At 42.6% G+C, this 26,901-nt stretch overlaps 1 protein-coding gene across 1 annotated transcript in view; it reads right to left on the bottom strand.

The window, feature by feature from the left end:
- Positions 1–26,901, bottom strand: part of LOC120052154 (C-Jun-amino-terminal kinase-interacting protein 3-like) — a 71,852-nt gene that overhangs the window by 30,428 nt on the left and 14,523 nt on the right. Inside the window, exons 2-14 of the mRNA XM_038998987.1 lie at positions 22,882–23,002; positions 19,844–19,914; positions 19,610–19,701; positions 17,367–17,390; positions 13,515–13,572; positions 12,355–12,589; positions 11,995–12,097; positions 11,804–11,922; positions 11,106–11,117; positions 10,650–10,667; positions 6,513–6,570; positions 5,677–5,829; positions 5,528–5,591 (exon numbers count right to left, since the gene is read on the bottom strand). Coding sequence (XP_038854915.1) covers positions 5,528–5,591; positions 5,677–5,829; positions 6,513–6,570; positions 10,650–10,667; positions 11,106–11,117; positions 11,804–11,922; positions 11,995–12,097; positions 12,355–12,589; positions 13,515–13,572; positions 17,367–17,390; positions 19,610–19,701; positions 19,844–19,914; positions 22,882–23,002 — 1,128 coding nt within the window. The remainder of the gene's footprint in view (positions 1–5,527; positions 5,592–5,676; positions 5,830–6,512; positions 6,571–10,649; positions 10,668–11,105; positions 11,118–11,803; positions 11,923–11,994; positions 12,098–12,354; positions 12,590–13,514; positions 13,573–17,366; positions 17,391–19,609; positions 19,702–19,843; positions 19,915–22,881; positions 23,003–26,901) is intronic.

The following is a 26,901-nucleotide window of genomic DNA, read 5'->3' as shown; positions in this document are numbered from 1 at the left end:
AAGCCAATCCTCAGTAAAAGGCACATGACAGCCAGCTTGGAGTTTGCCAAAATGTACCTAAAGGACTCTCAGATCATGACAAACAAGATTCTCTGGTCTGATGAAACCAAGATTGAACTCTTTGTCCTGAATGCCAAGAGTCAAGTCTGGAGGAAACCATGCACCGCCCATCACCTGGCCAATACCCTCCCTACGGTGAAGCATGGTGGTGGCAGCATCATGCTGTGGGGATATTTTTCAACGGCAGGGACTGGGAGAGAAAAGTACAGAGAGATCCTTGATGAAAACCTGCTCCAGAGCGCTCAGGCAGGTAGCCTAGTGGTTAGAGCGTTGGGCCAGTAACCGAAAGGTTGCTAGATTGAATCCCCGAGCTGACAAGGTAAAAATCTGTAATTTTGCCCCTGAACAAGGCAGTTAACCCACCATTCCTAGGCCGTCTTGTAAATAGGAATTTGTTCTTAACTGACTAATAAAAAATATATATATAAAAAGGACCTCAGACTGGGGCGAAGGTTCACTTTCCAACAGGACAATGACCCTAAACACACAGTCAAGACAACGCAGGAGTGGCATTGGGACAAGTCTCTGAATGTCCTTGAGTGGCCCAGCCAGAGCCCGGACTTGAACTCGATTGAACATTTCTGGAGAGACCTAAAAATAGCTGTGCAGTGACGCTCCCCATCCAACATGACAGAGCTTGAGAAGTTCTGCAGAGAAGAATGGGAGAAACTCCCCAAATACAGGTCTGCTAAGCTTATAGCATCATATCCAAGAAGGCTTTAATCGCTGCCAAAGATGCTTCAACAAAGTACTGAGTAAAGGATCTGAATACTTATGTAAATGTGATATAATTATTTATATTTTTTTATGTATTTGCAAAATATTCTAAAAACCTGTTTTTACTTTGTCATTATGGGGTATTGTGTGTAGATTGATGAGGGGAAAAAACTGTTGAATCCATTTTAGAATAAGCCTGTAACATAAGTAGGGCTGTTACGATGGCCATATTTCCGCCACACTGGCGGTCACGAGTTATGATGGCAGTCAAATTCCATGTGACAGTTTAGTCACGGTAATTAGGCTTCTCCAAGCTCTAATGCTGCTGATGGTCATTTGTACACTACCAAACTTGCTAACTGCCTGGTACTCTGCACTTCATTGTCTTTCTAATTACGCTGACATCAATGCAAATGTGTTCGAAAATCTAATCAAAACACTTCATGAGAGCCCATGAGCTCACAACATTTCTATAGGCTATGCAATTGCGTGAGAAAACAGAGTGATGGCTTCTATTAAAAAGAGGAGGTTCCTAACAGCTTTCTATAGGCTAGGCCTACTATATTTATGTCTCAACCTTCCTAATATTACGCACATTGCTTCACTTTAAAACAGGAATATAGTCTACCTGGCTGGCATGAAAATGAACCACAGAAAAAGCGTCCTCCATTCGCTATTTAAGTGCATAGACGACATGTACTTTTTTTCCCGCTGCCCGTTTCGAGACAGGTGCATGATAATGGTTCATTCTAAATCAAAACAAATTTCACACATATATTACTTAGTATATATAAAGACAAGATTAAATCAAGAAAAGTGTGATGGGTGACAATATTACCCTATCATTTGTGAATGATATATTATCACTTTTGAATGATGCCCAGCTGAAGGCAAACAGCGCATGCTTTTTTTTGCGACTTCTTCAAATCATTTTCGCACACCTCATGTAGCCTAGCCCATAGGCCTATCTGTTTTGATAAGGTTTGTATCACAACTAAAGTGGCCAAATAACTTCTTAAAATGAAGCAGATTAATCTGCTTTACAATGGGTGTGGAGCATAACTGGCATACATACGCAGCACGTGAGTTTCAAGTTTGCGAAGGATAATTTTCACCATAAAAATGCACCTTTATAATAAAAGCATTACATGCATAATCGCATTTGTGGTCACTTTTGAGACTGGTGTTTTCCTGCAAATGGAACATTCTCCTCGCTTATAGCCTACTGCCGTGTGCACATTGCTGCGCTTATAATGTGAAGAAATAGCCTAATAGTTTATCAACATTTTAAGCTAAATGTTCTCATCTGTGGTTGTATTCATTTGGGATCTATTGCATCCCACAACTGTCCCGGACTACGTTTGGAATATTTATTTCTCACACAGAATAGGTCAATTGACATAGGCTAGTGCTTTTGCTGTTCATTATGCCTACTCATAATGTTGGCTGACGAAAAGTAAATGTGGACAGTTCTTCCAATATCTTCAATATGCGCCTCGGAATTGGATAAGGACGCGCGCAGTTGCGTCCCCGATGTGTCTGTTCTCACTTATAGCCTGTGAGAAAGACCCAATCACGTGACTGAGAGCCATGTGAGTGAGAGGTGCTTCGGCATGCAGGGTGGAGAAGGGAGTTATAATTTTCAGCCCAAGGGCATAACAGCCACAAAAGGCATGGATTCTTTAAAGGGGATTATGGCCAGACAAAGGGGATGCAGCCGGGTAGTTCGAGGCATTATCAAGTGTTTGTGAAATTGTGAATGAGAGACTGATGAAGTGTGTACAGCCTGCGCAAAAAACTAAGCAGAGCTCAGACCTTTCCTGCGACTTTTTTCAAATCATCATCAGAGTTGCATCATGCAGCCTTAGGATGTATTAAAAATCAAAACCTATAGCCCAACATTTCTATCACAACTAAAGTTACATAAATAACTCTAAATTAAGCATATAGGAGTACCTTTTTCTTTGTTAACCGCTCAACACAGAATAGCAGCATGTGCACACTCCCTCAAATCGCTTGGAGAAAATATTCTGTCTATTTTATTCAGCTATGTTCAATTGTATTCTTCATACTATAAAATAATATAAATAATGCTATGGAATTCTATGCAAATCTTGTCTGTTAAAAATGAACTAGTGTAGCCCACAGCCATACGGCATAGCCAGATCAAGGCCTAACATAAGGAAAATGCAGAGTATGCTACTCTGTTCTTCTGAAACTGACTACATTTTCTTAATATCATGTTTCCTTAGACCCGTCTAAAATAAATAATGGATTTATTGTGATGGTGTATATTACATGTTCCAAAGGTCTGCGTCAGTGACTTGTAGGCTATGCGTGGAAAAATTAGATGCTAAATGTGTTTATGTTAATTAACAATCAATTAACGTGAAACCGGCAGTTATTTGCCTGACAATCACTGGCTGACAAAATGTCATGACCGCCACACCCCTAAACGTAACAAAATGTGGAAAAAGTGAAGGGGTCTGAATACTTTCCGAATGCACTGTATGTGTCTTCTGTTTCCCTCTACAATGCTCAGAAGCCACATAGGACCCATCAGAACAGAGTGGATAAGACCAGGCACTAAATCAGACTGGGGGAAAAAGAACAATTAAGATCATACAAAATTATAGCCTGATGATCTTCTGAACTTCCCAATACCTTTCTGATGCATTTCAGTCACTTCTAACCATACTTCCTTCAGATTGAAATACTGTCAAATGTATAATCAGACTGATTTGTAATAGACTGTCATAACCCCAATTAAAAAAGTAAACTGACTGTTAATTACATCACTTTGTTTACATGGTGGGGTTGCAAAACATTTTTTATATCAAAATGAGGTCGTGGGCCAAAAAAGTTTGGGAACCCCTGCCCTAGCCAATTTTAGTTGAGTAGGTATGTGAAATGCGGTTGTGAATTGCATATGAGCTCAATTAGGATTGAGGGCTCCTGCAAAGGCATTTCTGTCAAACTAGCAAGGTCAGCTCTACGGAGAAAGCTGGCACAATAGTAATTTGGCAGGTGGCATTCTCCCAGGATTAACCCATATACAACAAATCTACCAACTACAGTAATTCGACATTTGAAAAAAACTAAAAAACACTTTTGTACTTGCCTTTCTTGTTATGCAATAAAAGGTGCCTTTAAGAACAAAAATATTGATATATAGTGAACAGAAATATAAACGCAACATGTAAAGCTTTTTTCTCTCAAGTTCTATTCAAAAATGTGGTTATATCCCTGTTAGTGAGCATTTCTCCTTTGCTAAAAGAATCCATCCAACTGACAGGTGTGGCATATCAAGAAGCTGATTAAACAGCATGATCATTACACAGGTGCACCTTGTACTGAGGACTGGGGACAATAAAAGGCCAATCTAAAATGTGCAGTTTTGTCACACGACACAAGGCCACAGATGTCTCAAGTTTTGAGGGAGCGTGCAATTGGCATGCTGACTGCAGGAATGTCCACTAGAGCTGTTGCCAGAGGATTGAATGTTCATTTCTCTATCATAAACTGCCTCCAAAGTTGTTTGCTGATGTCAATGTTGTGACCAGAGTGCCCCATGGTGGTGGTGGGGTTATGGTATGGGCAGGCATAAGCTATGGACAATGAACACAATTGCATTTTATCGATGACAATTTGAATGCAGAGATACCGTTCCGAGATCCTGAGTCCCATTGTCATGCCATTCATCCGCCGACATCACCTCATGTTTCAGCATGACAATGCATGTCGCAAGGATCTGTACACAATTTCTGGAAGCTGAAAATGTCCCAGTTCTTCCATGGCCTGCATACTCACCAGACGTGTCACTCATTTAGCATGTTTGGGACAGCGTGTTCCAATTCCCGTCAATATCCAGCCACTTCGCACAGCCATTGAAGAGGAGTGGAAGAACATTCCACAAGCCACAATCAACAGCCTGATCAACTGACTGATTTCCTAATATGAACTGTAACTCAGTAAAATCTTTGAAATTGTTGCATGTTGCGTTTATATTCGTTCAGTATATTAACCATCATATCAAAGTAAACTTGGAGTCAAGCGGGGATGTGTTGTGTGGTCCTCCCACCACGACTCGGGAAAGCATGCAGTTTATTAGGATACAAATGAAATAAGTTATAAACTTCAGAGTGGTGAAAGTCCACAGTGATGAGCTTAATGCTCCTTTCCAATAAATATCTAGAGTCTTATTCTGGTGACATGATGATCGATGCTTGGCTGCTGTTTGACAAGTAAAAATAATCTCACTCTTTTGTTCATAATAATCTCATCATGTAGTATAGTAGGCTATTCCCGAACTGTATCTGTGAGGTATTGGCTTGAGCGCATATGCCAAGACCAGAGTGGGCACATTCGCTATATAACAAAAATAAAATTGTGACAAAACCATCAGTAGAGTTGAAAATGCAATGGAAACCCATTTATATTGTATTTTTATTTGGTACATAGAAATTTAACTGCATTTTTTTTTTAATGTGCACTAAGTCAACAAGCACAGCCTTTTATCAGCAACAAGTCAATTTGATGGAAACAAATCTCTGATGGAAATACATTTTAGAATATTTTCATGAAAATCTGTTGTCAATTGGATGGAAACCTAGCTTATGACTCTATGACTGTGATATGTGGTTGTTGTATCTAGTTACTAATGCACTGACTAAGTCGCTCTGGATAAGCGTGTCTGCTATATGATTAAATGTAAATGTAAAATGTTTATTATTTTGGTTGTTTGACTCACATCTTCTCCTCCTTCATCCTTGGAGTCCTGAGATGCTCCCAGCGTCAGAGCCTCTGCTCTCAACCTGAGGAGGCAAAGAGTCATAAGAGTCACAAGTCACACACACTATGTCCGCACGCACGCACGCACACCCTCCCACAACCCCTCACCTCTTCAGCTCTTCTTCCAGTTCTTTAACCTTTGTGTCTACTTTGTTCTTGGCGGTCCTAAGGGCCTCCAGTTCCTCTCTCAGCACCTCATGGTCCCCTGAGAGCTCGTCCACTTTGGCTATCAGGTCATTCTTCACAATGTTCAGAGCATTTCTGCATGGGGAGAAATGGGAATCTAATTGTACTGCTTTACTCAATAATCCTTCAACAAAAGTCTTCGGGTGCCAACCGAAAGGCATTTCAACTGGAAAAGGAAAACCTGTTGTGGGGGAGGGCGGGGGGGGGCATGGTTTCCGGGTGAGGAGGGAGGACACGGGCAGGTGGATGGGGACTGATGGGGGTAATGGGTTGGGGTTATCTTGGATTCATTTCTTTGATTGTTTTTTTGTACCTGTTACCTGGCCTCAAAAGAAAACTGACAAAACTAAATAAAAACACAATAAAAAAACACTTTCTCTCCGTGTCTTACTATCACTCTCAACACACACACACACACACACACACACACACACACACACACACACACACACACACACACACACACACACACACACACACACACACACACACACACACACACGTTTGCGTGCTCTCTCTATTCATTTAAAAAAAATCCTTTTTACTCAACCCTTACAAAAGAACAGCCCCGCTAGTAAATCTATCTTGCACCAAACCATCTTTAATGTGGAGCAGCACAACAAACAAGTGTAAGTTTACAACACACACACACACACACACACACACACACACACACACACACACACACACACACACACACACACACACACACACACACACACACACACACACACACACACACACACACACACACTTACTTGGTCTCCAGAAGATGTTTGTTCTCTGTCAGCAGATTCTCCACCTCCTTGCCCATCCCTGTGACATATTAACATTAGTGTTAGCATTGATTAGCACTAACAACACTCTTTCTAGCCTGGTCCCAGATCTGTCTGAGAGCACAAACAGACCTGGGACCAGGCTACACTCATTCTATAGCTCTATAAACACTTCATGAACTCTCCAACTGTTCATTAACTATACATTTAGTTGACTTTTTTTCATTAACAGATTAATCGTCTTTGAATGTGAATTCTGGGGCTATTCATGGGTTAATTCTACTTCAGTAATGCATGAACGTTTGGAGGTTTGGGGGAGCATCATGGTGTTTAAACCAACTCCCGCAAGCTGAAATGAAACCAAGAAAAGACCAAAAGATTTCCCAAAATAAAAACAGATACACTAATGATGTGTTTGCTGTGACATGCTCAAATAAAAGGGGAATGGATCTCTGAAATTAAGTCATTCAACTGAAGGTTTTTTCATCCGCTTTGTGACGGCCCTGAATTTGTCTGAACCATATCCGTGATTCTCCTGCCAATAGGGCGATTCCCCTTTAATTCCCTATTAAATAGCCAGGATTAGCTGCGCAAAAGTAGGTTGTGACAGTGGCGCGAGAGACGAAGTGTTCTACCCTCAGCTTGGAAGCTCGTTGAGACCCAGTTTGTTTTGTTTGTAGTAAAAAGTGTGTACTGTAACCGTGTGGCAGGATCAATCAGTATTGGCTCTACTTAGGTCTATTGTTCGACTACCAATCTACGTTGGTCTCCGCTGTTTCTTCGTGGCCTTTCCCCGCCGGAGATCTGTTGGCGGATTGGATTGTCTGACTGACCGATTGACTACAACTTTTTGCATACGGTATTTCATTTGTATTGGTGTGATGTATAAGGTGATGATTTATGTGTTCAGTTCAGGGTCGGCCCTCCCATTAGGCAAGATTAGGCCACCGCCTATGGCAGCATTTTGACAATTGGCTGCCGCCCTCCAGCACCCCTTATCGGCTTCTACACCGCCCGCGGCACCCCAGCCACCAGCTCATAGCGTTGCTGCAATCCATTCCCGCTTCTCCCGAAGTTCACTAAAACTATCATTGGTAGCTATGGTGATGTGTGTGTTTATATGAGATTTTCCAATTGTGAAACATTAATAAAAATGTATCTGCCAATTAAATGATTGTATTTTTTTTTTTTTTTTTATGTTTGTGTGTGACGAAGACGATTAGTGATTAAAGTGATTAGTGAACAACTATCAGGAAGCGAATATTTTTTTTAAACAATGAGAAAAGAGGCACAATCTTTAAACCAAAGTAATTCTCTGGTGAAATGTATCAGCGTGCAGCACTGTCCATCAGCTGGTGTGGAGAATGACAAGCCTACTTGGACAGGTCACTCATTCGCCGACAACGACGAGCCCCCGTTCGCTGAGCTTAGAGAGCAAACCGGAGGAGTCCGAGCCATGCAATTCCACCGAAGATGAAAGCTCTCTGGCTGGACACGAACAGGTGGTCGCACCAGGCCTAGCCACACCTCCATACAATGCCAGTGAAGACCCTACTATCTTGGACCCAGACTCAGATTCGTCGCTCCCCGTCCCGGATGACAGTGGTGCTGCTGATAAATCCGACTCCCACACAAAAAACATAAAATATCCCGGTGAGTGGCCAAAATATAGGAATGGATCTTTACGAGATATGTTAGTGCAGCCTGGGCCACATCATGATAAGGAGGGGAATTTCCCAAGAGATGAGGGGCAACGAAACATTTCGGTGGCCCACGGGAAGAGAGTGAAGAGACCAAGGTTTTTTCTGCAAACTTTTTTCACACGAGTGCAAATCTGCGCTGGTCAGGGATGGAACCAGGGACTGGAAGAATCTGTGCCACCTCCTTAGCTCGCATAAGAAGTCACATGACCACCTAGATAGTTCCCAAAGGTGGAAGGAGCTGGAGATCAGACTGGTGTCCAAGCAAACTCAAGATGATTTGATTTCAGGACCATGGACAGCTTCGAGAGAAGACATCGCTGACTGCAATGCAGCACCACAGCAGAGGAAAGAGGCCACTCTAGGTGGAGACAAAATCAATAAATTGTTTAAACTGATGTTAGACAATCAAATTCGGTATGTAAATAAACGAAATTCGTTTAGGCTGGGTCATTGACATAAAGCTTATTTTACACTGCGCCAGCGAAACGAGGCCCACCATGCATTTATGACAGCAGTTGTTTCCAACGCTCAAATGATCTTACTCTGTTTTACAGTTCTACATAAATATTAAAATATATGTTAAATATGTTAGTGTTCTTTTTTTTTGTAATTGTAACAATTATGGGGTCCGTGCCATGTGTGATAACAGGTGGGATATTATTAATAAGTAACTTGTTTTCCTACTATAGGTAGTAGGTTGCATAGTGATAGCAACATTGTAACTCTCCAATGCAGGGGTTAAATATAATTGGAGCTTATTTCTTCATCTTCCAAAAAATAAGTGGTGAGCCTACCTGTTTGACAGACACAATTATCCTATCCATTGATGACGGTATAGCCAAATACTCCAACACTGTCGCATGCACTGATTAAATACCTCCATGTCTGAGAAGGGCTTGGTGTGTTTGACTAAAACAAGTGCTCGAATTGAGTGATGGTATCACATACCATTTGTTAAAGAAAAGGGCAAAAATTATATCTATTGTTTGCTTTATATTTTGAAATAAATACATAAAACGTATCCAGATTATATCAAGAGTTCTATAACAATGCTTAACTCCGTGACGCCTTATGGTAGAAACAAGCTCTAAAATGCCCGCGAAAGACGTGACTCCGATGCATATGGGGATATATTAATTCCTGTCTATGACAATCTGAAGCTAAACTGCAGCCTATAATATTCGAGGAGATGAAAAAATGACTTTGCTATTCTGTCCCTATTAATTGAGCTTTTCTCTTTCTGAAAAGAGAAGATGTTTGTTTAAACCCAGGCAGCTTTTAGGGAAGCACTTCTGTTGTTGGGTTATACAACGGACTATTAGCCAGCAGTTGAAGCTTACAGTTTTCTGTGTCAGTAGAGCCTCTGTCTGGGTGGAAAGGTAACTTTTGAAAGTGCCATGCTTAGATTCATGACTAAGATGTAATTATTTTTGTCTCACCTAGGGCAGCAGAATGTCCAGGGCATTGGTGATTTTATCAATGTAATCAGATTGAAAATATTAGGCTATGCTATTGACATTGAACTGATTATATAGCCTACTAACCAGATGTGTTAAAAATTGTGTTTAATTTGCAGCATAGGCCTATTAATTGGGCTGCTATCATGTTCTGTTCCTCTGATTTTTGTCTTGCCTAGGGCAGCAGAACGTCCAGGACCGGCCCTGATTCAGTTGTAGTGAAGACTACAGAGATGTGACACTTTATAGGTGTGTGGTAAAACTGTTTCTTGCAATCTGATTGTATTAATGAGACAGGGTTTAGAATCACTTTATGAAAGGAAAATTGTGTGACTGAGGTCACTTGGGTTCACTGAACTCCTTTACCGGGCTGGACTCCTTTAGGCCCGAAGTACAGGACTTTTCTTGAGGTACCAGAGCTCATTGTTTGTTATATTTATTATGTGTGTAATCATTTATTTTGGTAATACAACCAACACAAAAGAACACCATTGTTTTGAAGTTATTTCCAAAGTTTTAAGGGTTTATGAAAAGTGTATGTCCACACTGACTTTTACATGAGTCCTTTGTAGACTTGACGGACAGGACGGGACTCATTCCCTCTCAACCAAAAAGGAGAAATCAATATTTTCTCCGGTAGGCACAACCTACCTGGCAACCCTACAAACAATAACCTCATGTCAAAACCGTTAGAGCTTTCGCAGTGTCAAATATGAGGATGAAGCAATGGATTAAAAATCAAAATAAAAGGTGAAAAACAAATACAAAAAGAAAAGGCTTGCCAGACTCAAATAACAGCCAACAGGAAACGGGTGGAAGTGACATCACAGCAGAGGAACAGGTAGGAAATGGCATCACAACATGGAACGCAGAAAAGACAAGACATCACAGACAGACACAACAACATGGGAGGATGAACAACAGCCAGAGATGCTGAATAAGGCTAGAGGAAGCCTTACCGAAAAAATCATCACGGACTGGGAGACAGGAAGAGAAACGGGGAGAGAGAAGGAAGAGGGAGGGGGGCACAGGCCAGAGAAAGAGAGAAAGAGGGATGGGGTGAGACAAAAAAGAGAGAGAATGCTGATAAACACTTGTTATATACAAAAGCTTGAGAGAGTAAAAAGAGAGCTTGGATCTGTCCAAGACCAGAGAACACTGTCAGTTTAGACTCAGAGATTCACCTTCATTGACCACAGGGTTCAGTTGAGCTTTGTAACGTTATGACCAACCAATCAAAGAGAGCATTATCTGGACAATATCAACATTTAAAACAACTGTTGTAGCATGTAATGCCAGCATCATGCCATTGGGTAAAGCCTACAGGCACACAGTGGTAATTTGTGTCTTGGAAGGTGTGTGTGTGTGCGTGCGTGCGTGTGTGTGTGTGAGAAAGAGAGGGTTCAGATACACACCTGAGAACTCCCCTAGAGGTGTATCCAGCATACACAGGAAGGGAGAGAGGAAGCACAGAGAAGGGTCATGGGTCAATAAACTAATATGATCGCAATTAAATAAACCACTCATAAAGCTCTGTCAACTAAACCTGGTAAAAGAAAGTAAACCAAGACTAAATCAAGAATAATTTAGCTTGCCCTGTAAAATCAACCACTCAAATATATCAAATAAATGGGAACTGCAGCCATGGCGCAAGTGATATCCTTGGGTGCTTTGCGGTGCAGTGGAGGATGGGGGAGCTGCCGGGAATGTGAGGTGGTGGTGATGAACATTCCGCTGTGTGCAGGGTCAAAGTTCAGAGCTAGCCAGTGCTATGGCAATGGTGACACAGCTGGTGCACTAAGCACCGCAGCTTACATTCCCAATGACTCTTTGCTTAGTGCAGACAGAGGTCAGGTTCCAGGGTGACTACATTTCAGACGCATGCCAGACCTCACAATGCTCGATAGGTGTTTAACATATCAGCTAAACACCTTATTTGAAATAGCAATCTGACACCCGACTGTGCAGTCGATAACATGACACACAACCATTGGTTAATGCAATGCAACGTTTGCAATGTAGACAGCCTGGAACACGACCAGAGACTGGCCTAGGCTGCCTTCCAATAGCGAATTTGCATATACCCCACCCAATGCCCCTCTGATTGGCTTACCTAAAAGCTCAGCCCCGGCGTCAACATCCCCGATGATGTCAGACTTGGCATCCTTGATCTCATGGTAGAGAGAGTCTGTGTTGATACCGAATGCCTCGTTCACGATGCCCTGGGAAGGACTGACACACACTGATATTTAATCATCGCTGTGTGTGTGTGTGTGTGTGTGCGTGTGTGTGTGCGTGTGTTACCTGTTTCCTCCACCATAGAGACGGGGGTCCACACACATATCCAGCTCTGGTGTGGAATCGATGATCTCTTGGAATTCTGACCACTCGTCACTGCTACCCATACCTGAGTACAGATAGAATATCATACACACTCAATACCGTATTCACAAAGCATCTCAGAATAGGAGTGATGATCTAGGATCAGTTTAGCCTTTTAGATCATAATGAATAAGATTGCATGGACAGGGGGGGACCTGATCCTAGATCAGTACTCCTTCTCTGAGGGACTTTATGAATACATGCCCTGATCACACAATGATCGACTCATGTTAACGTGTGTGTGTGTGCATGGGTGTGTGTGTAACAGCACGTTACACTCACCGATGCTGACATTCCTGGTTTTCTGGGAGACCTGCACCTCCATGTTTTTGCTGAGGTGTTTAGCACTCTTCATGCCGCGGTTTACAGCATGCATTGGGTCGAACTCGCCGGGTGGGAGGAAGCCCTCGTTGAGGGGCGTGACAGTGGCGGAAGGGACGGAGGAAGTGGGCGTGTTGGACTTACTTCCTGTGCTACTGGGCGTGGCCGCCACTGAGTCCGACTCGGAACCATCCTCCTGGAGCATCAGAGGTCAGTGGTTAAAGAGGTTAAGTGGCTGCATTGTTAAAGAGGGGCTGCATCCCGATTCTCCATCCTTCTCCCAAAGTGTACACGTGCACACTTCCCTTCATGGATTTAACAATGGTGGAAACTCTCTCCAGACAATGTTTGCACCAAGCCAATGCTTTTAAATTAATGACGGAGAGTGTGCAATGCACATTTAGGCTGAAGGGTGGCGAATAGGGAAGCCAGGGTTCTTCTCTTGCAAGGCTCGTTGGAATCTTCACAAGCTTGCTTATACTTACAATCTTGCACGCACACATAGTAACAAAGCATCAAACTTACATGTGAAACGGGATGTAAAGACAGGTGCAAACGAGACGATAGAATCTAAGTTATGTTCTATTATTGTAGAAAAAAGTACTTAAGTGAAAAGAAATTACACCAATTTAATGTAATATTTTTATCCTAATATTAATGTATTCATCATATCTGTTCATACACTGTCATGTCTTCATTACACTCACAGCCATAAAAAACTATCGACAAACACATCAAAGAAAAGCCCTTGGAAGATAAGGGACACAAGCAGGCGTGAGGAATGTGTCTGGATGATTCTGAATGACGGTGGTAGTGGTGGGTGTGGCATGACGTGTTCTGCAGACGTGAGGTCCAGGGGGAGTGTCTGGGTGCGTCCCAAATGACATCCTATTCCCCTTTATAGTGCACTACTTTTAACCGGTGCCCATAGTGCTCTGGTCAAAAGTAGTGCACTATAAAAAGAATAGGGTGCCATTTTGGATGGAACCGCTATCACACCTGGTAGCCAGAGGTGTAGCGGGATTGGCTGAGCTCGTTGACCTGCCAGAAGCCGGTCCCAGACCCAGGCATTATCATCCTAGCCCCCCCCCCCCCCCCCCCCCCCCAAGAGCCCCACGTACCATCCCCATGCCCTCTCCACTGGGGTACAGGCTCAACGACGGGGGACGCTCCACTTTGCTGCTGGGGGAAAAGAGAGGGGGCGGGAGGAGAGAGGAGGACAGGAGGGGGGAGCACAAAACAAAGGGGGGAAGAGTAAAGGTTTGAGAGAAGAAAAAGGAAATGAGAATGAAAGAGAGCGAGAGAGGTGAGGGGGAAGAGAATAGGGCAGAGAGACGGGGAGATAGAGGGAGGGGCAGAGAGAGAGGTGAGGGGGAAAAGAGAGGGGAGGGGCAGAGAGAGGGGGAGAGAGGGGAGAGAGGGGAGAGAGAGAGAGGGAGGGGCAGAGAGAGGGGGAGAGCAGGAGATAATGTACTGTACATTAGGTATCTGGAGAGAGGTGAAAGCTAACTTTGGGGTTGCATAACATAAAACTGAAAATCCGCTGATTTAAGTACAACACACAAAGCCAGCTACTGGACAGACTGACACTAAACCAGACCGACATAATATGGCACGATATATCCATATTATGGAGAAACGGGAGAGGCTATAAGGACACCCCTGTTGCCCAAATTGATGACGTACTGTATGTCGCGCATGAGAGTAAAGTGGAGACGAGCGGATTGGTTGGGTTCAGTCAAGCTGGTGCGAATGACCAGTGCAACTGTGTTGTAATCGAGGCTTGCCGACAGGAACTGCTTCCCACTGCGCAGCTGTATTACATGGTCAATTTCTTCCATCCCAATTTATTTTATTAGAAAACTGTGTATACATCAATGATGTCGCTCTTGCTGCTGGTGATTCTCTGATCCACCTCTACGCAGACGACACCATTCTGTATACTTCTGGACTTTCTTTGGACACTGTGCTAACTAACCTCCAGACGAGCTTCATGGCTATACAACTCTCCTTCCGTGGCCTCCAACTGCTCTTAAATGCAAGTAAAACTAAATGCATGCTCTTCAACCGATCGCTGCCCGCACCTGCCCGCCCGTCCAGCATCCCTAGAATATGTGGACAACTACAAATACCTAGGTGTCTGGTTAGACTGTAAACTCTCCTTCCAGACCCACATTATGCATCTCCAATCCAAAATTAAATCTAGAATTGGCTTCCTATTTGGCAAAAAAGCATCCTTCACTCATGCTGCCAAACATACTCTCGTAAAACTGACTATCCTACCGATCCTCGACTTCTGCGATGTCATTTACAAAATAGCCTCCAACACTCTACTCAACAAATTGGATGCAGTCTATCACAGTGCCATCCGTTTTGTCACCAATGCCCCATATACTACCCACCACTCCGACCTGTACGCTCTCGTTGGCTGGCCCTTGCTTCATACTCGTCGCCAAACCCACTGGTTCCAGGTCATCTACAAGTCTTTGCTAGGTAAAGCCCCGCCTTATCTCAGTTTACTGGTCACCATAGCAGCACCCACCCGCTCCAGCAGGTATATTTCACTGGTCACCCCCAAAGCCAATTCCTCCTTTGGACGCCTTTCCTTCCAGTTCTCTGCTGCCAATGACTGGAACGAACTGCAAAAATCACTGAAGCTGGAGACTCATATCTCCCTCACTAACTTCAAGCACCAGCTGTCAGAGCAGCTCACAGATCATTATACCTGTAAATAGCCCATCCAACTACCTCATCCCCATACTGTATTTATTTATTTATTTTGCTCCTTCGCACCCCATTCGCATTCATCTTCTGCACATCTATCACTCCAGTGTTTAATTGCTATATCGTAATTACCTCGCCACTATGGCCTATTTATTGCCTTACCTCCCTTATCTTACCTCATTTGCACACATTGTACATATACTTTTTTTCCTACTGTATGTTTGTTTAATCCATGTGTAACTCTGTGATGTTGTATGTATCGAACTGCTTTGCTTTATCTTGGCCAGGTCGCAGTTGTGAATGAGAACTTGTTCTCAACTAGCCTACCTGGTTAAATAAAGGTGAAATAAGTTTTTAAAAATTAAAAATTTAAAAAGTGATAGACAACAATACAGATAAAAACAAAACAAAAACGGTGTGCAGGTGTAGTTGGAAGCTTAAGGGCTTATATGAAAACCACACCACAAAAAAATACAATATGCAATACATAAGTATAAAAAAAAAATGTTTGTTAAAACAGATAACAAAACCTACTAAATATAAATGACTTGAACATGGGGCACAGTGTCTTTTGCTTCCGCTTGCCGAGCACTGCTGTCCCGCAGTAAGGAGTGGGAAGTAGCTAGCTAGTATAGCCAATATCAAGCCTGGGTGACAGCGAAAGCACATTTATTGTAGTAAATTTCACATAAAATACTCAGATGAAAACGTAATTATTCTGAATACTCTACCAAGTCCTGACTTCGGCAGACTTCAAATCCTCGCTGGAGTTTCTAGCCACAAGCATAAACTAGCTAGCTCGGAAGGGCTCATCAGGACGACTGCATCAACTAACTGAACCGAATCCATTCGTCTCCACTCGACTCAGCTGTGCGACAGAAACACAGACAGACCATACACAGTGGGTGATATAGGAGAAGGTAAAGGACAAAGGCGCAAACTCTGGGCCCATTCCATATTGGGACATACTGGGGGCAGGGGAACTTCTAGTCCAAGGAGAGGCTGGTTGGTCAATGGAGCCAGGGCAGTGATTGTCAGTCCTAGTCCTGGGAACCACAGGGTCTGCAGGCCTGATTCAACTAATCAACAAGCCCCCCATTAGTTGAATCAGGTGTGTTAGTGCTGGGCTGGAGCAAAAGCCTGTATACTCAGCAGACCTGGGTTTTTAAATACCTGAAAAATTGTGCTGAGCGATTAACTAAAGTTTAGTTTTTTGTTGTTGTTTTATTATAAACAACTAATTGACCTGCTTCAATTACTTGAATTCCACTTAGTTGTAATTTTTTTGGGGTAACCCAACACGCCGTTTCTCGAGAGAGAAATCAAATCATGCACGAGAGAAATTAAGTCCAGAGCTATATGGGATGCTGAGCTGACGGGAGTTGTAGTTTTCATTTAGCAAATATTCAAGTTCAGCTCAGAAACGTGGTAATTAACTACAATGGCCATAATCCATTGCGACTGTTCTTTTCTGGTTTGGATCAATTTTTACGCCTGCTATGCTAGGTTAGATACACACAGACCGCATACGCCACAGCATGAGAGAAGATTGTAGACAACACAATAACGAGAGAGAGGGATAGAGTTCGTGAAAGTATGCCTTATCTACTTTAAAGAACTAGTAAAAAGATTTCGTCAGACAGCTCTGTAGCATACTTAGGCATGCTAGCCTAGCTAAATAGGATGACTAAAGACAGTACAGTATGGGGAGAACAGAGATAACGTTAGATGGTTGTCTGGCTGGCTGCTACTGCCTGAGCAGAGTTGAGATGCAGATTTTAAGGAATTAATACTTATGAAGTCGTCAAATAAAACTAAGTAATATGCACAACTGAAATATTTAATAGCAATTCTCTATTTTTCTATGTGGACCTGACAGAGACAATGGAATATTTCCAAAGTTTTGGCAATTGAATGTTCGCTATTTTTGAAAAAGCTCTAATCATTTTAATGTCATTATTTCACAAGGCATTTCATGTAAAAAATAAATAATCGAACTGAAACGACCTCAAAAATCACTAATCTCTCAGCACTACTGAAATAAATACTGTATCTGAGCCTGGTTCAGCTTGCCTGGCTTAAACCAATAGAAAAGTCCCAAAAAGACTCAAGCAAAAGCTCTGAGTATTTAAAATTATTTTCCAAGTATTTGAACCCGGGTCCTATACTCAGGACCAAGACTGACAAACACTGAATGAGATTGTGGATTGAGGGGACAGGGATGGAGGGGAAGAGGGGTAGTGATTTACCTTTTCCTCCACATGTGGCGTTGACTGTGCAACACAGCAGCACGAGCACAGAGTGAGACAACGAGACAGACATATAGTGATTAGAGTGAAGCCAAACCATGGTACAACAGGTCACAAGTGGTGTAGTGGAGGGTAAACACACATAAATGTTGTTTACTGACATATTTTATTTTGCACAAGCGTTTACCCATCTTTTGTGGAAAAAAGGCATTGAAAGTATAGGGAGCATTACTTTACTCACCACAAACAGCGATCAGCTTTTACCCACATGTTTTTTAACCACTACATCACTGGTCACAAGACAAGCTACCACAGGCTAACACACAGCAGCACAACAGAAGGCATTACACACAACACAACTACAGCACACTAAACACAGAACACTAAACCCTAGCACACTTATTCCAAGCACAACAAAGCACAGACCATTACCTCAGCATAGTTGCTACTACTAAGCTATGCCAGGATCCATTTCTATACTCTTCCCCCTGCACACACACCAACATACCCACCTACCCACACTTTCCAGAAAGGTCACAACTAACTACACTGCTCAAAAAAATAAAGGGAACACTTAAACAACACAATGTAACTCCAAGTCAATCACACTTCTGTGAAATCAAACTGTCCACTTAGGAAGCAACACTGATTGACAATAAATTTCACATGCTGTTGTGCAAATGGAATAGACAAAAGGTGGAAATTATAGGCAATTAGTAAGACACCCCCAAAAAAGGAATGGTTCTGCAGGTGGTGACCACACACCACTTCTCAGTTCCTATGCTTCCTGGCTGATGTTTTGGTCACTTTTGAATGCTGGCGGTGCTCTCACTCTAGTGGTAGCATGAGACGGAGTCTACAACCCACACAAGTGGCTCAGGTAGTGCAGTTCATCCAGGATGGCACATCAATGCGAGCTGTGGCAAAAAGGTTTGCTGTGTCTGTCAGCGTAGTGTCCAGAGCATGGAGGCGCTACCAGGAGACAGGCCAGTACATCAGGAAACGTGGAGGAGGCCGTAGGAGGGCAACAACCCAGCTGCAGGACCGCTACCTCCGCCTTTGTGCAAGGAGGTGCACTGCCAGAGCCCTGCAAAATGACCTCCAGCAGGCCACAAATGTGCATGTGTCAGCATATGGTCTCACAAGGGGTCTGAGGATCTCATCTCGGTACCTAATGGCAGTCAGGCTACCTCTGGCGAGCACATGGAGGGCTGTGCGGCCCCACAAAGAAATGCCACCCCACACCATGAAAGACCCACCGCCAAACCGGTCATGCTGGAGGATGTTGCAGGCAGCAGAACGTTCTCCACGGCGTCTCCAGACTCTGTCACGTCTGTCACATGTGCTCATGTGCTCAGTGTGAACCTGCTTTCATCTGTGAAGAGCACAGGGCGCCAGTGGCGAATTTGCCAATCTTGGTGTTCTCTGGCAAATGCCAAACGTCCTGCACGGTGTTGGGCTGTAAGCACAACCCCCACCTGTGGACGTCGGGCCCTCATACCACCCTCATGGAGTCTGTTTCTGACCGTTTGAGCCGACACATGCACATTTGTGGCCTGCTGGAGGTCATTTTGCAGGGCTCTGGCAGTGCACCTCCTGGCACAAAGGCGGAGGTAGCGGTCCTGCTGCTGGGTTGTTGCCCTCCTACGGCCTCCTCCACGTCTCCTGATGTACTGGCCTGTCTCCTGGTAGCGCCTCCATGCTCTGGACACTACGCTGACAGACACAACAAACCTTTTTGCCACAGCTCGCATTGATGTGCCATCCTGGATGAACTGCACTACCTGAGCCACTTGTGTGGGTTGTAGACGCCGTCTCATGCTACCACTAGAGTGAAAGCACCGCCAGCATTCGAAAGTGACCAAAACATCAGCCAGGAAGCATAGGAACTGAGAAGTGGTGTGTGGTCACCACCTGCAGAACCATTCCTTTTTTGGGGGTGTCTTACTAATTGCCTATAATTTCCACCTTTTGTCTATTCCATTTGCACAACAGCATGTGAAATTTATTGTCAATCAGTGTTGCTTCCCAAGTGGACAGTTTGATTTCACAGAAGTGTGATTGACTTGGAGTTACATTGTGTTGTTTAAGTGTTCCCTTTATTTTTTTGAGCAGTGTATATTATTTTATGTCTATGTTGTTATATGAATTGTATTGCTTTGTCTGCATGCTGCTCAACGGATTTCCTCACTTGGGGATAATAACATTTTATGATGAAAATGTAAAAAAGGTCAGCCACTCACGTTCGTCCACTGCCTGGCCCTTCTGACTGGCTGTTGTTCCCTGCCTGTTGCAGCTTGGACCTCTCAATATGCTCCATGTATGTTTGAATCATCTGACAGGAAGAGTGAGGAAGATGGACGTAATTCCACTGACTTGGTTCTAGTGCACCAGGCAAACAACATGATACAAACCTAGCAGCTTGTATGGAGTCAGATACTAAACTCTCTCATGCACACACACACGGCTGTTCCTACCTCTGTGTGTCGCTGGTACAAAGTATTGTACTCCTTCTTCATGTCTGACTCATGCTCCTCCAGACGAGTGACTGAAACCCAGATAAACAGAATCAGAGTCAACCAGCCTCCCATTGTAACAGCACTGTGGGTTATACACTTCGGGCTGGTGAGATTCTCCATCGAAAGTGCCTATTAGTCCAGCTTTCTGGACATGGCTCCATATTGAACATGATGGTGCTCTCCATTTAAAGCTGTTCTGCTTTGAAACACTAAATGGTAGCAGGCCCGTTTTCTCATTGATTGAATATGTGAGTCTGTTTGCTGTCAGAGGCACTAAAACCCTATTAAGCCATATTAACCACAGAACATGCACTGGCTCATCCGGACATGGTGGGTTAGTGTAAAACAGGCTATATTGTGTCCTTGAATACTACATGCAAAGCTCTTCATGGTGCAAAACCAATGTGTGCTAGTAGGCTATGTGTAGTCCTCCACATCGTAGGTAGACAATCACTATGTGCTAGGCTATACACTTTGTGCTTGGCTGTCAATAGTGCACCGTCACATTGTGCTAGTTATGAGTAATGCAGACTCACGGTGTGTGTGGTAGTTCTGAGTAGTGAAGACTCACAGTGTGCTAGTTCTGATTAGTGCACACTTGCAGTGTGCTAGTTTTGAGAAGTACACACTCACTCTGGTCGAAGCAGTTCTAGCTCTGAGTAATATTACACAGTGTTTTAGTACTGAGGTACTACTCACTCTGGTTGGAGTAGTTCAAGTTATTATAGTTCTATACTCACTCTGGTCAGAGTAGTTATAGTTTTTAAACATTGATGAGCAACAGAAAAACACATACAGAATCGATGTGTTGTCTTATGTAAACAAAGTCTGATCCATCGCACTGCTGGGCATATCTGTCTCACTGTAAATGCCATGAGATACAGTGCAATCACCTGCAGCTGTTTATCCCATGTAGTGGGCAAATGGCATTGTCGAAATCAAATTGTCAGAGTACTTCTAGTTATTAAGTTTATACTCACTCTTGATGAAGTAATTCTAGTTATTAATAGTCTATACTCACTCTGGTCAGAGAAGTTCTAGTTATTATAGTTCTATACTCACTCTGGTCGGCGTCATTCTAGTTATTCTAGTTCTATACTCACTCTGATCAAAGTAGTTCCGGTTGTTCTAATTTTATACTCACTCTATTCGGAGTAGTTCTAGTTATTAAGTCTAAGGGTGTTTTCACAAATAGTCCTCTTTAAAATAACCGATCTCAGTCCTCTTTAGTGAACTCTGGGGTAAAAAAAAAGCTAAAGAACTCAGTTCCCTTTGTATTCACACTGCCTGTCACGCCTGCTCCCGCTTCCCTTCTCTGGCGCTCGAGGGTGCTAGGCTGTCCTTCATTACCCCACACCTGTCACCATCATTACACGCATCAGCGCTCATTGGATTCACCTGGTCTCCTTTACTTTGTTGATTGCCCCTCTATATCTGTCTGCTACTTTGTTGATTCCCTGTGTCATCATTGATGTTGTTACGTTTTCCCCTGTCCAGACGCTGTCCTTGTTTGTTTCTTGTATATTATCCATTAAATGTACACTCCCTGTACTTGCTTCTCGTCTCCCAGCGTCGGTCCTTACACTGCCCTTGACTTCGAATGAGGACTCAACTCTTTTGCCAGTTCACTTCACCTATTTTGTGGTCAGAGTCTTCTTTGGTTTCACATTGCTATGTTTTAAAAGGAACCAAGGTCTTTTTACAACATTTACTCAATGCACTCTGGGTTTTTACAAAGTGCAGGATCAGCCATTCCATCAGAACTTGTTATCATACAGATACTTATACTTATATTTTGGAAGATAATATATTGCATTTAGTTAAAAGATGAGACATAATAATTATAATTTCTATGAACATGTAAATATTGTTGGTAACAGAATAAATAGCAGAAGAATAACTGCAGATAAATAATGCTGTAATTGAAAAGTCTACACCCAATGTAGTCTATTGCCCCTTTAAGAGCTAAAACTGATTTTGTACCCTATGTCGTGATTCTCACCAAGGATATTGTTGTCATCACACACTATTCAAACCCCACATGCAAATAAACAGGTTAAAATATCTCTTTATAGATCACATATTGAAAACAAATAATATTTTTCTGCGAACCGGCAGAAACCGTTCTCTCTTTTGTGGCACCAATGTGAGGGGTTATGGCAGGGGAAACAGTGTTGCAGTATTCTAGTATGTTATGTGGTGCGGAAATAATAACAAGCGGGCCTGGGTAGCTTTGTGTTCACATTGCCCTAAAAAAAGTGAACCGGACCGAGGAATTCAAGCGAACCGAACTGACCACCTCTCGAGTTCGGTTCGCTTCGGGGTCCCTTTTGAGGGGTCTGAGTTCCTTTGGAGTGTTCACACTGAACAAAAAATTAAGCAAACCACACTGAGTTCACAAAAATTGTCAGAAAGGAACCAAGTGTGAAAACAAACTAATACTCACTCTGGTCAGAGTAGTTCTAGTTCTGAGCAGTAACAGTAGTATATACTCACTCTGGTCAGAGTAGTTCTAGTTCTGAGCAGTAACAGTAGTATATACTCACTCTGGTCAGAGTAGTTCTAGTTCTGAGCAGTAACAGTAGTATATACTCACTCTGGTCAGAGTAGTTCTAGTTCTGAGCAGTAACAGTAGTATATACTCACTCTGGTCAGAGTAGTTCTAGTTCTGAGCAGTAACAGTAGTATATACTCACTCTGGTCAGAGTAGTTCTAGTTCTGAGCAGTAACAGTAGTATATACTCACTCTGGTCAGAGTAGTTCTAGTTCTGAGCAGTAACAGTAGTATATACTCACTCTGGTCAGAGTAGTTCTAGTTCTGAGCAGTAACAGTAGTATATACTCACTCTGGTCAGAGTAGTTCTAGTTCTGAGCAGTAACAGTAGTATATACTCACTCTGGTCAGAGTAGTTCTAGTTCTGAGCAGTAACAGTAGTATATACTCACTCTGGTCAGAGTAGTTCTAGTTCTGAGCAGTAACAGTAGTATATACTCACTCTGGTCAGAGTAGTTCTTGGTCTTGAGCTCCAGCTGTTTCCCCTGCAGTTCCAAGCTCTCCACATGAGTCTGCAAGTCCTTCTTCTCCCCCTCCAATGCATCCTCAAACTCTATGAATTTCTGTGGGAGAGAACAACCATACACAGTCAGTCAAAACGCTATGGGCTGGTTTCCCGGAAACAGATTAAGCCTAGTCCTGGACTAAAACGCGGACTCAAGGGAGAATCTCCATTGAAAGTGTTTTTTAGCCCAAGACTAGATTTACTCTATGTCCGGGAAACCGGCCCTAAACATTTTTATGGGAGAGAACATCCACACAGTTTAATGTCTCCTCAAACTCTAGGAATTTGGAAGTGAATTGAAATTGCAAATCAAGAATGGAAAAATCTTCATCAAAAATAAAATAGATAGGAAATACAGCGCACTCGGAAAGTATTCAGACCCCTTGACTTTTTCCACAATTTGTTACGCTACAGCATTGTTCTAAAAATGGATTACATTTAAAAAAAAATCATCATCAATGTACACACAATAATGACAAAGCGAAAACAGGTTTTTAGAAATGTTAGCAAATGTATTAAAAATAAAAACAGAAATATCTTATTTACATAAGTATTCAGACCCTTTGCTATGAGACTCGAATTGAGCTCAAGTGCATCCTGTTTCCAATGATAATCCTTCAGATGTTTCTACAACTTGATTGGAGTCCACCTGTGATAAATTCAATTGATTAGACATGATTTGGAAAGGCACACACCTGTCTATATAAGGTCCCACAGTTGACAGTGCATGTCAGAGCAAAAACCAACCCATGAGGTCGAAGGAATTGTTCTTAAAGCTCCGAGACAGGAGGACGCCACTCCTCAGTAAAAGGCATATGACAGCCCGCTTGGACTTTGCCAAAAGGCACCTAAAGGACCCTCAGACCATGAGAAACCAGATTCTCTGGTTTGATGAAACCAAGATTGAACTCTTTGGCCTGAATGCCAAGCGTCACATCTGGAGGAAACCTAGCATCATCCCTACGGTGAAGCATGGTGGTGGCAGCATCATGCTGTGGAGATGTTTTTCAGTGCCAGGGACTGGGAGACTAGTCAGGATCGAGGGAAAGATGAACGGAGCAAAGTACAGAGATATCCTTGATGAAAACCTGCTCCAGAGCACTCAGGACCTTAGACTGGGGCAAAGGTTCACCTTCCAACAGTCAAAACACATAGTCAAGACAACTTCAAGACAAGTCTCTGAATGTCATTGAATGGCCCAGCCAGAGCCCGGACTTGGACCCGATCGAACATCTCTGGAGAGACCTGAAAATAGCTGTGCAGCGAAGCTCCCGATCCAATTTGACAGAACTTGAGAGGATCTGCAGAGAAGAATGGGAGAAACTCTTCAAATACAGGTGTGCCAAGCTTGTAGCGTCATACCCAAGAAGACTTGAGGCTGTAATCGCTGCCAAAGGTGCTTCAACAAAGTACTGAGTAAAGGGTCTGAATACCTACAGTGGCAAGAAAAAGTATTGGGTCATCAAATTTGATCTGATCTTCATCTAAATCACAACAATAGACAAACATAGTGTGCTTAAACTAATAACACACAAATTATTGTATTTTTCGTATCTATATTGAATACATCATTTAAACATTCACAGTGTAGGTTGGAAAAAGTACATGAACCCCTAGGCTAATGACTCCAAAAGCTAATTGGGGTCAGGAGTTATGGAGTCCAATCAATGAGACGAGATCTGAGATGTTGGTTAGAGCTGCCCTGCCCCATAAAAAACACTCACAAAGAGTTTGCTATTCACAAGAAGCATTGCCTGATGTGAACCATGCCTCGAACAAAAGAGATCTCAGAAGAACTGTTGACTTGCATAAAGCTGGAAAGGGTTACAAAAGTATTTCTAAAAGCCTTGATGTTCATCAGTCCACGGTAAGACAAATTGCCTATAAATGGAGTTCAGCACTGTTCCTACTCTCCCTAGGAGTGGCTGTCCTGCAAAGATGACTGCAAGAGCACAGCGCAGAATGCTCAATGAGGTTACGAAGAATCCTAGTGTGTCAGCTAAAGACTTACAGAAATCTCTGGAACACGCTAACATCTCTGTTGACGAGTCTACGATACATAAAACACTAAACAAGAATGGTGTTCATGGGAGGACATCACGTAAGAAGCCAGTGCTGTCCAAAAATAACATTGCTGCACGTCTGAAGTTCGCGAAAGAGCACCTGGATGTTAACACAGCGGTACTGGCAAAATATTCTGAGTTGTTTGGAAAGAACACACAACACTATGTGTGGAGAAAAAATGGCACAGAACACCAACATCAAAACCTCATCCTAACTGTAAAGTATGGTGGAGGGAGCATCATGGTTTGGGGCTGCTTTGCTGCCTCAGGGCCTGGACAGCTTGCTATCATCGACGGAAAAATGAATTCCCAAGTTCATCAAGACATTTTGCAGGAGAATGTAAGGCTCTCTGTCCGCCAATTGAAGCTCAACAGAAGGTGATGCAACAGGACAACGACCCAAAACATAGAAGCAAATCAACCAAAGAATGGCTTCAACAGAAGAAAATACGCCTTCTGGAATGGCCCAGTCAGAGTCCTGACCTAAACCCGATATGAGATGCTGTGGCATGACCTTGAGAGAGGTTCACACCAGACATCCCTAGAATATTGATGAATAGAAACCGTTTTGTAAAGAGGAATTGTCCCAAATTCCTTCTGACTGTTGTGCAGCTCTGATCCGCAACTACACAAAACATTTGGTTGAGGTTATTGCTGCCAAAGGAGGGTCAACCAGTTATAAATCCAAGGGTTTACATACTTTTCCCACCCTGCACTGTGAATGTTTACACGGTGTGTTCAATAAAGACATGAAAAGTCTAATTGTTTGTGTGTTATTAGTTTAAGCAGACTGTGTTTGTCTATTGTTTTTACTTAGATGAAGATTAGATCAAATTGTATGACCAATACATGCAGAAATCCAGGTAATTCCAAAAGGTTCACATACTTTCTCTTGCCACTGTATGTAAATGGAATATCAGTTTTTAATTTGCAATAAATTTGCAAAAATATCCCAAAACCTGTTTTTGCTTTGTCATTATGGGGTATTATGTGTATATTGATGACTTATTTATTTATTTTTAATCAATTTTAGAATAAGGCTGTAACGTAACAAAATGTGGAAAAAGTCAAGGGGTCTGAATACTTTCTGAATGCACTGTACATAGGAAAAAGTAAATTATTTTCAACCCTATTGTATGCAGCATAACAATTTATCAATTACATGAATGCATGGTGTGTGGTAAACGGCTCACATTGTAAAATATATTATATTGATACACTCTAAGAAAAAGGGGTTCCAAAAGTTTTTTAAAATCTAGATTAGAATCTAAAAAGGTTATTCTACTGCTGTCCCCATGTGAGAACCATTTGAAAAACCGTTTTGGGTTCCAGATAGAACCTTGTATGAAAACTCTACATGGAACCCAAAAGGGTTCTCCCATGGGGACAGCAGTAGAATAACCCTTTTAGATTATAATCTTGATAAAAACCTTTCTTTTTAAGAGTGTATAATATAGCATATTGCACAGTATGAAATGTCTCTCATAAAATAACAATGCCAGCAACAAGGACTCAGAGATATTCATTTTCAATTATGCTTTCTGCTTCTTTCATGGACAGCTAGAGGATAATAGGTAAAATTAACTGCCAGTATTGTTTGGGACGGGGTGAGTCACAGAGAAAGATGCGTCAAGAACATCTACCCTGTCATCTCCAATCACAAAAACCAGGGTCATGTTCAGTAGGGCGCAAAACATAAAAACATTTGTGCTGCTGTTTTGCCTGTGGCTATGGAACCCTGACCTGTACACCGGATGTGCCTCTCTCTCTCTCTCTCGCTCTCTCTCTCTCTCTCTCTCAAAGACAACTGACATTTACTCCTGAGGTGCTGACCTGTTTCACCCACTGTGATTATTATTTGACCCTGCTGGTCATCTATGAATGTTTGAACATC

This window comes from Salvelinus namaycush, chromosome 8 (assembly GCF_016432855.1).
Source record: "Salvelinus namaycush isolate Seneca chromosome 8, SaNama_1.0, whole genome shotgun sequence".
Classification (NCBI taxonomy): Eukaryota; Metazoa; Chordata; class Actinopteri; order Salmoniformes; family Salmonidae; genus Salvelinus; species Salvelinus namaycush.
Note: the sequence above shows the minus strand (reverse complement) of the source record. Positions and strands in the feature narration are given on the sequence as shown.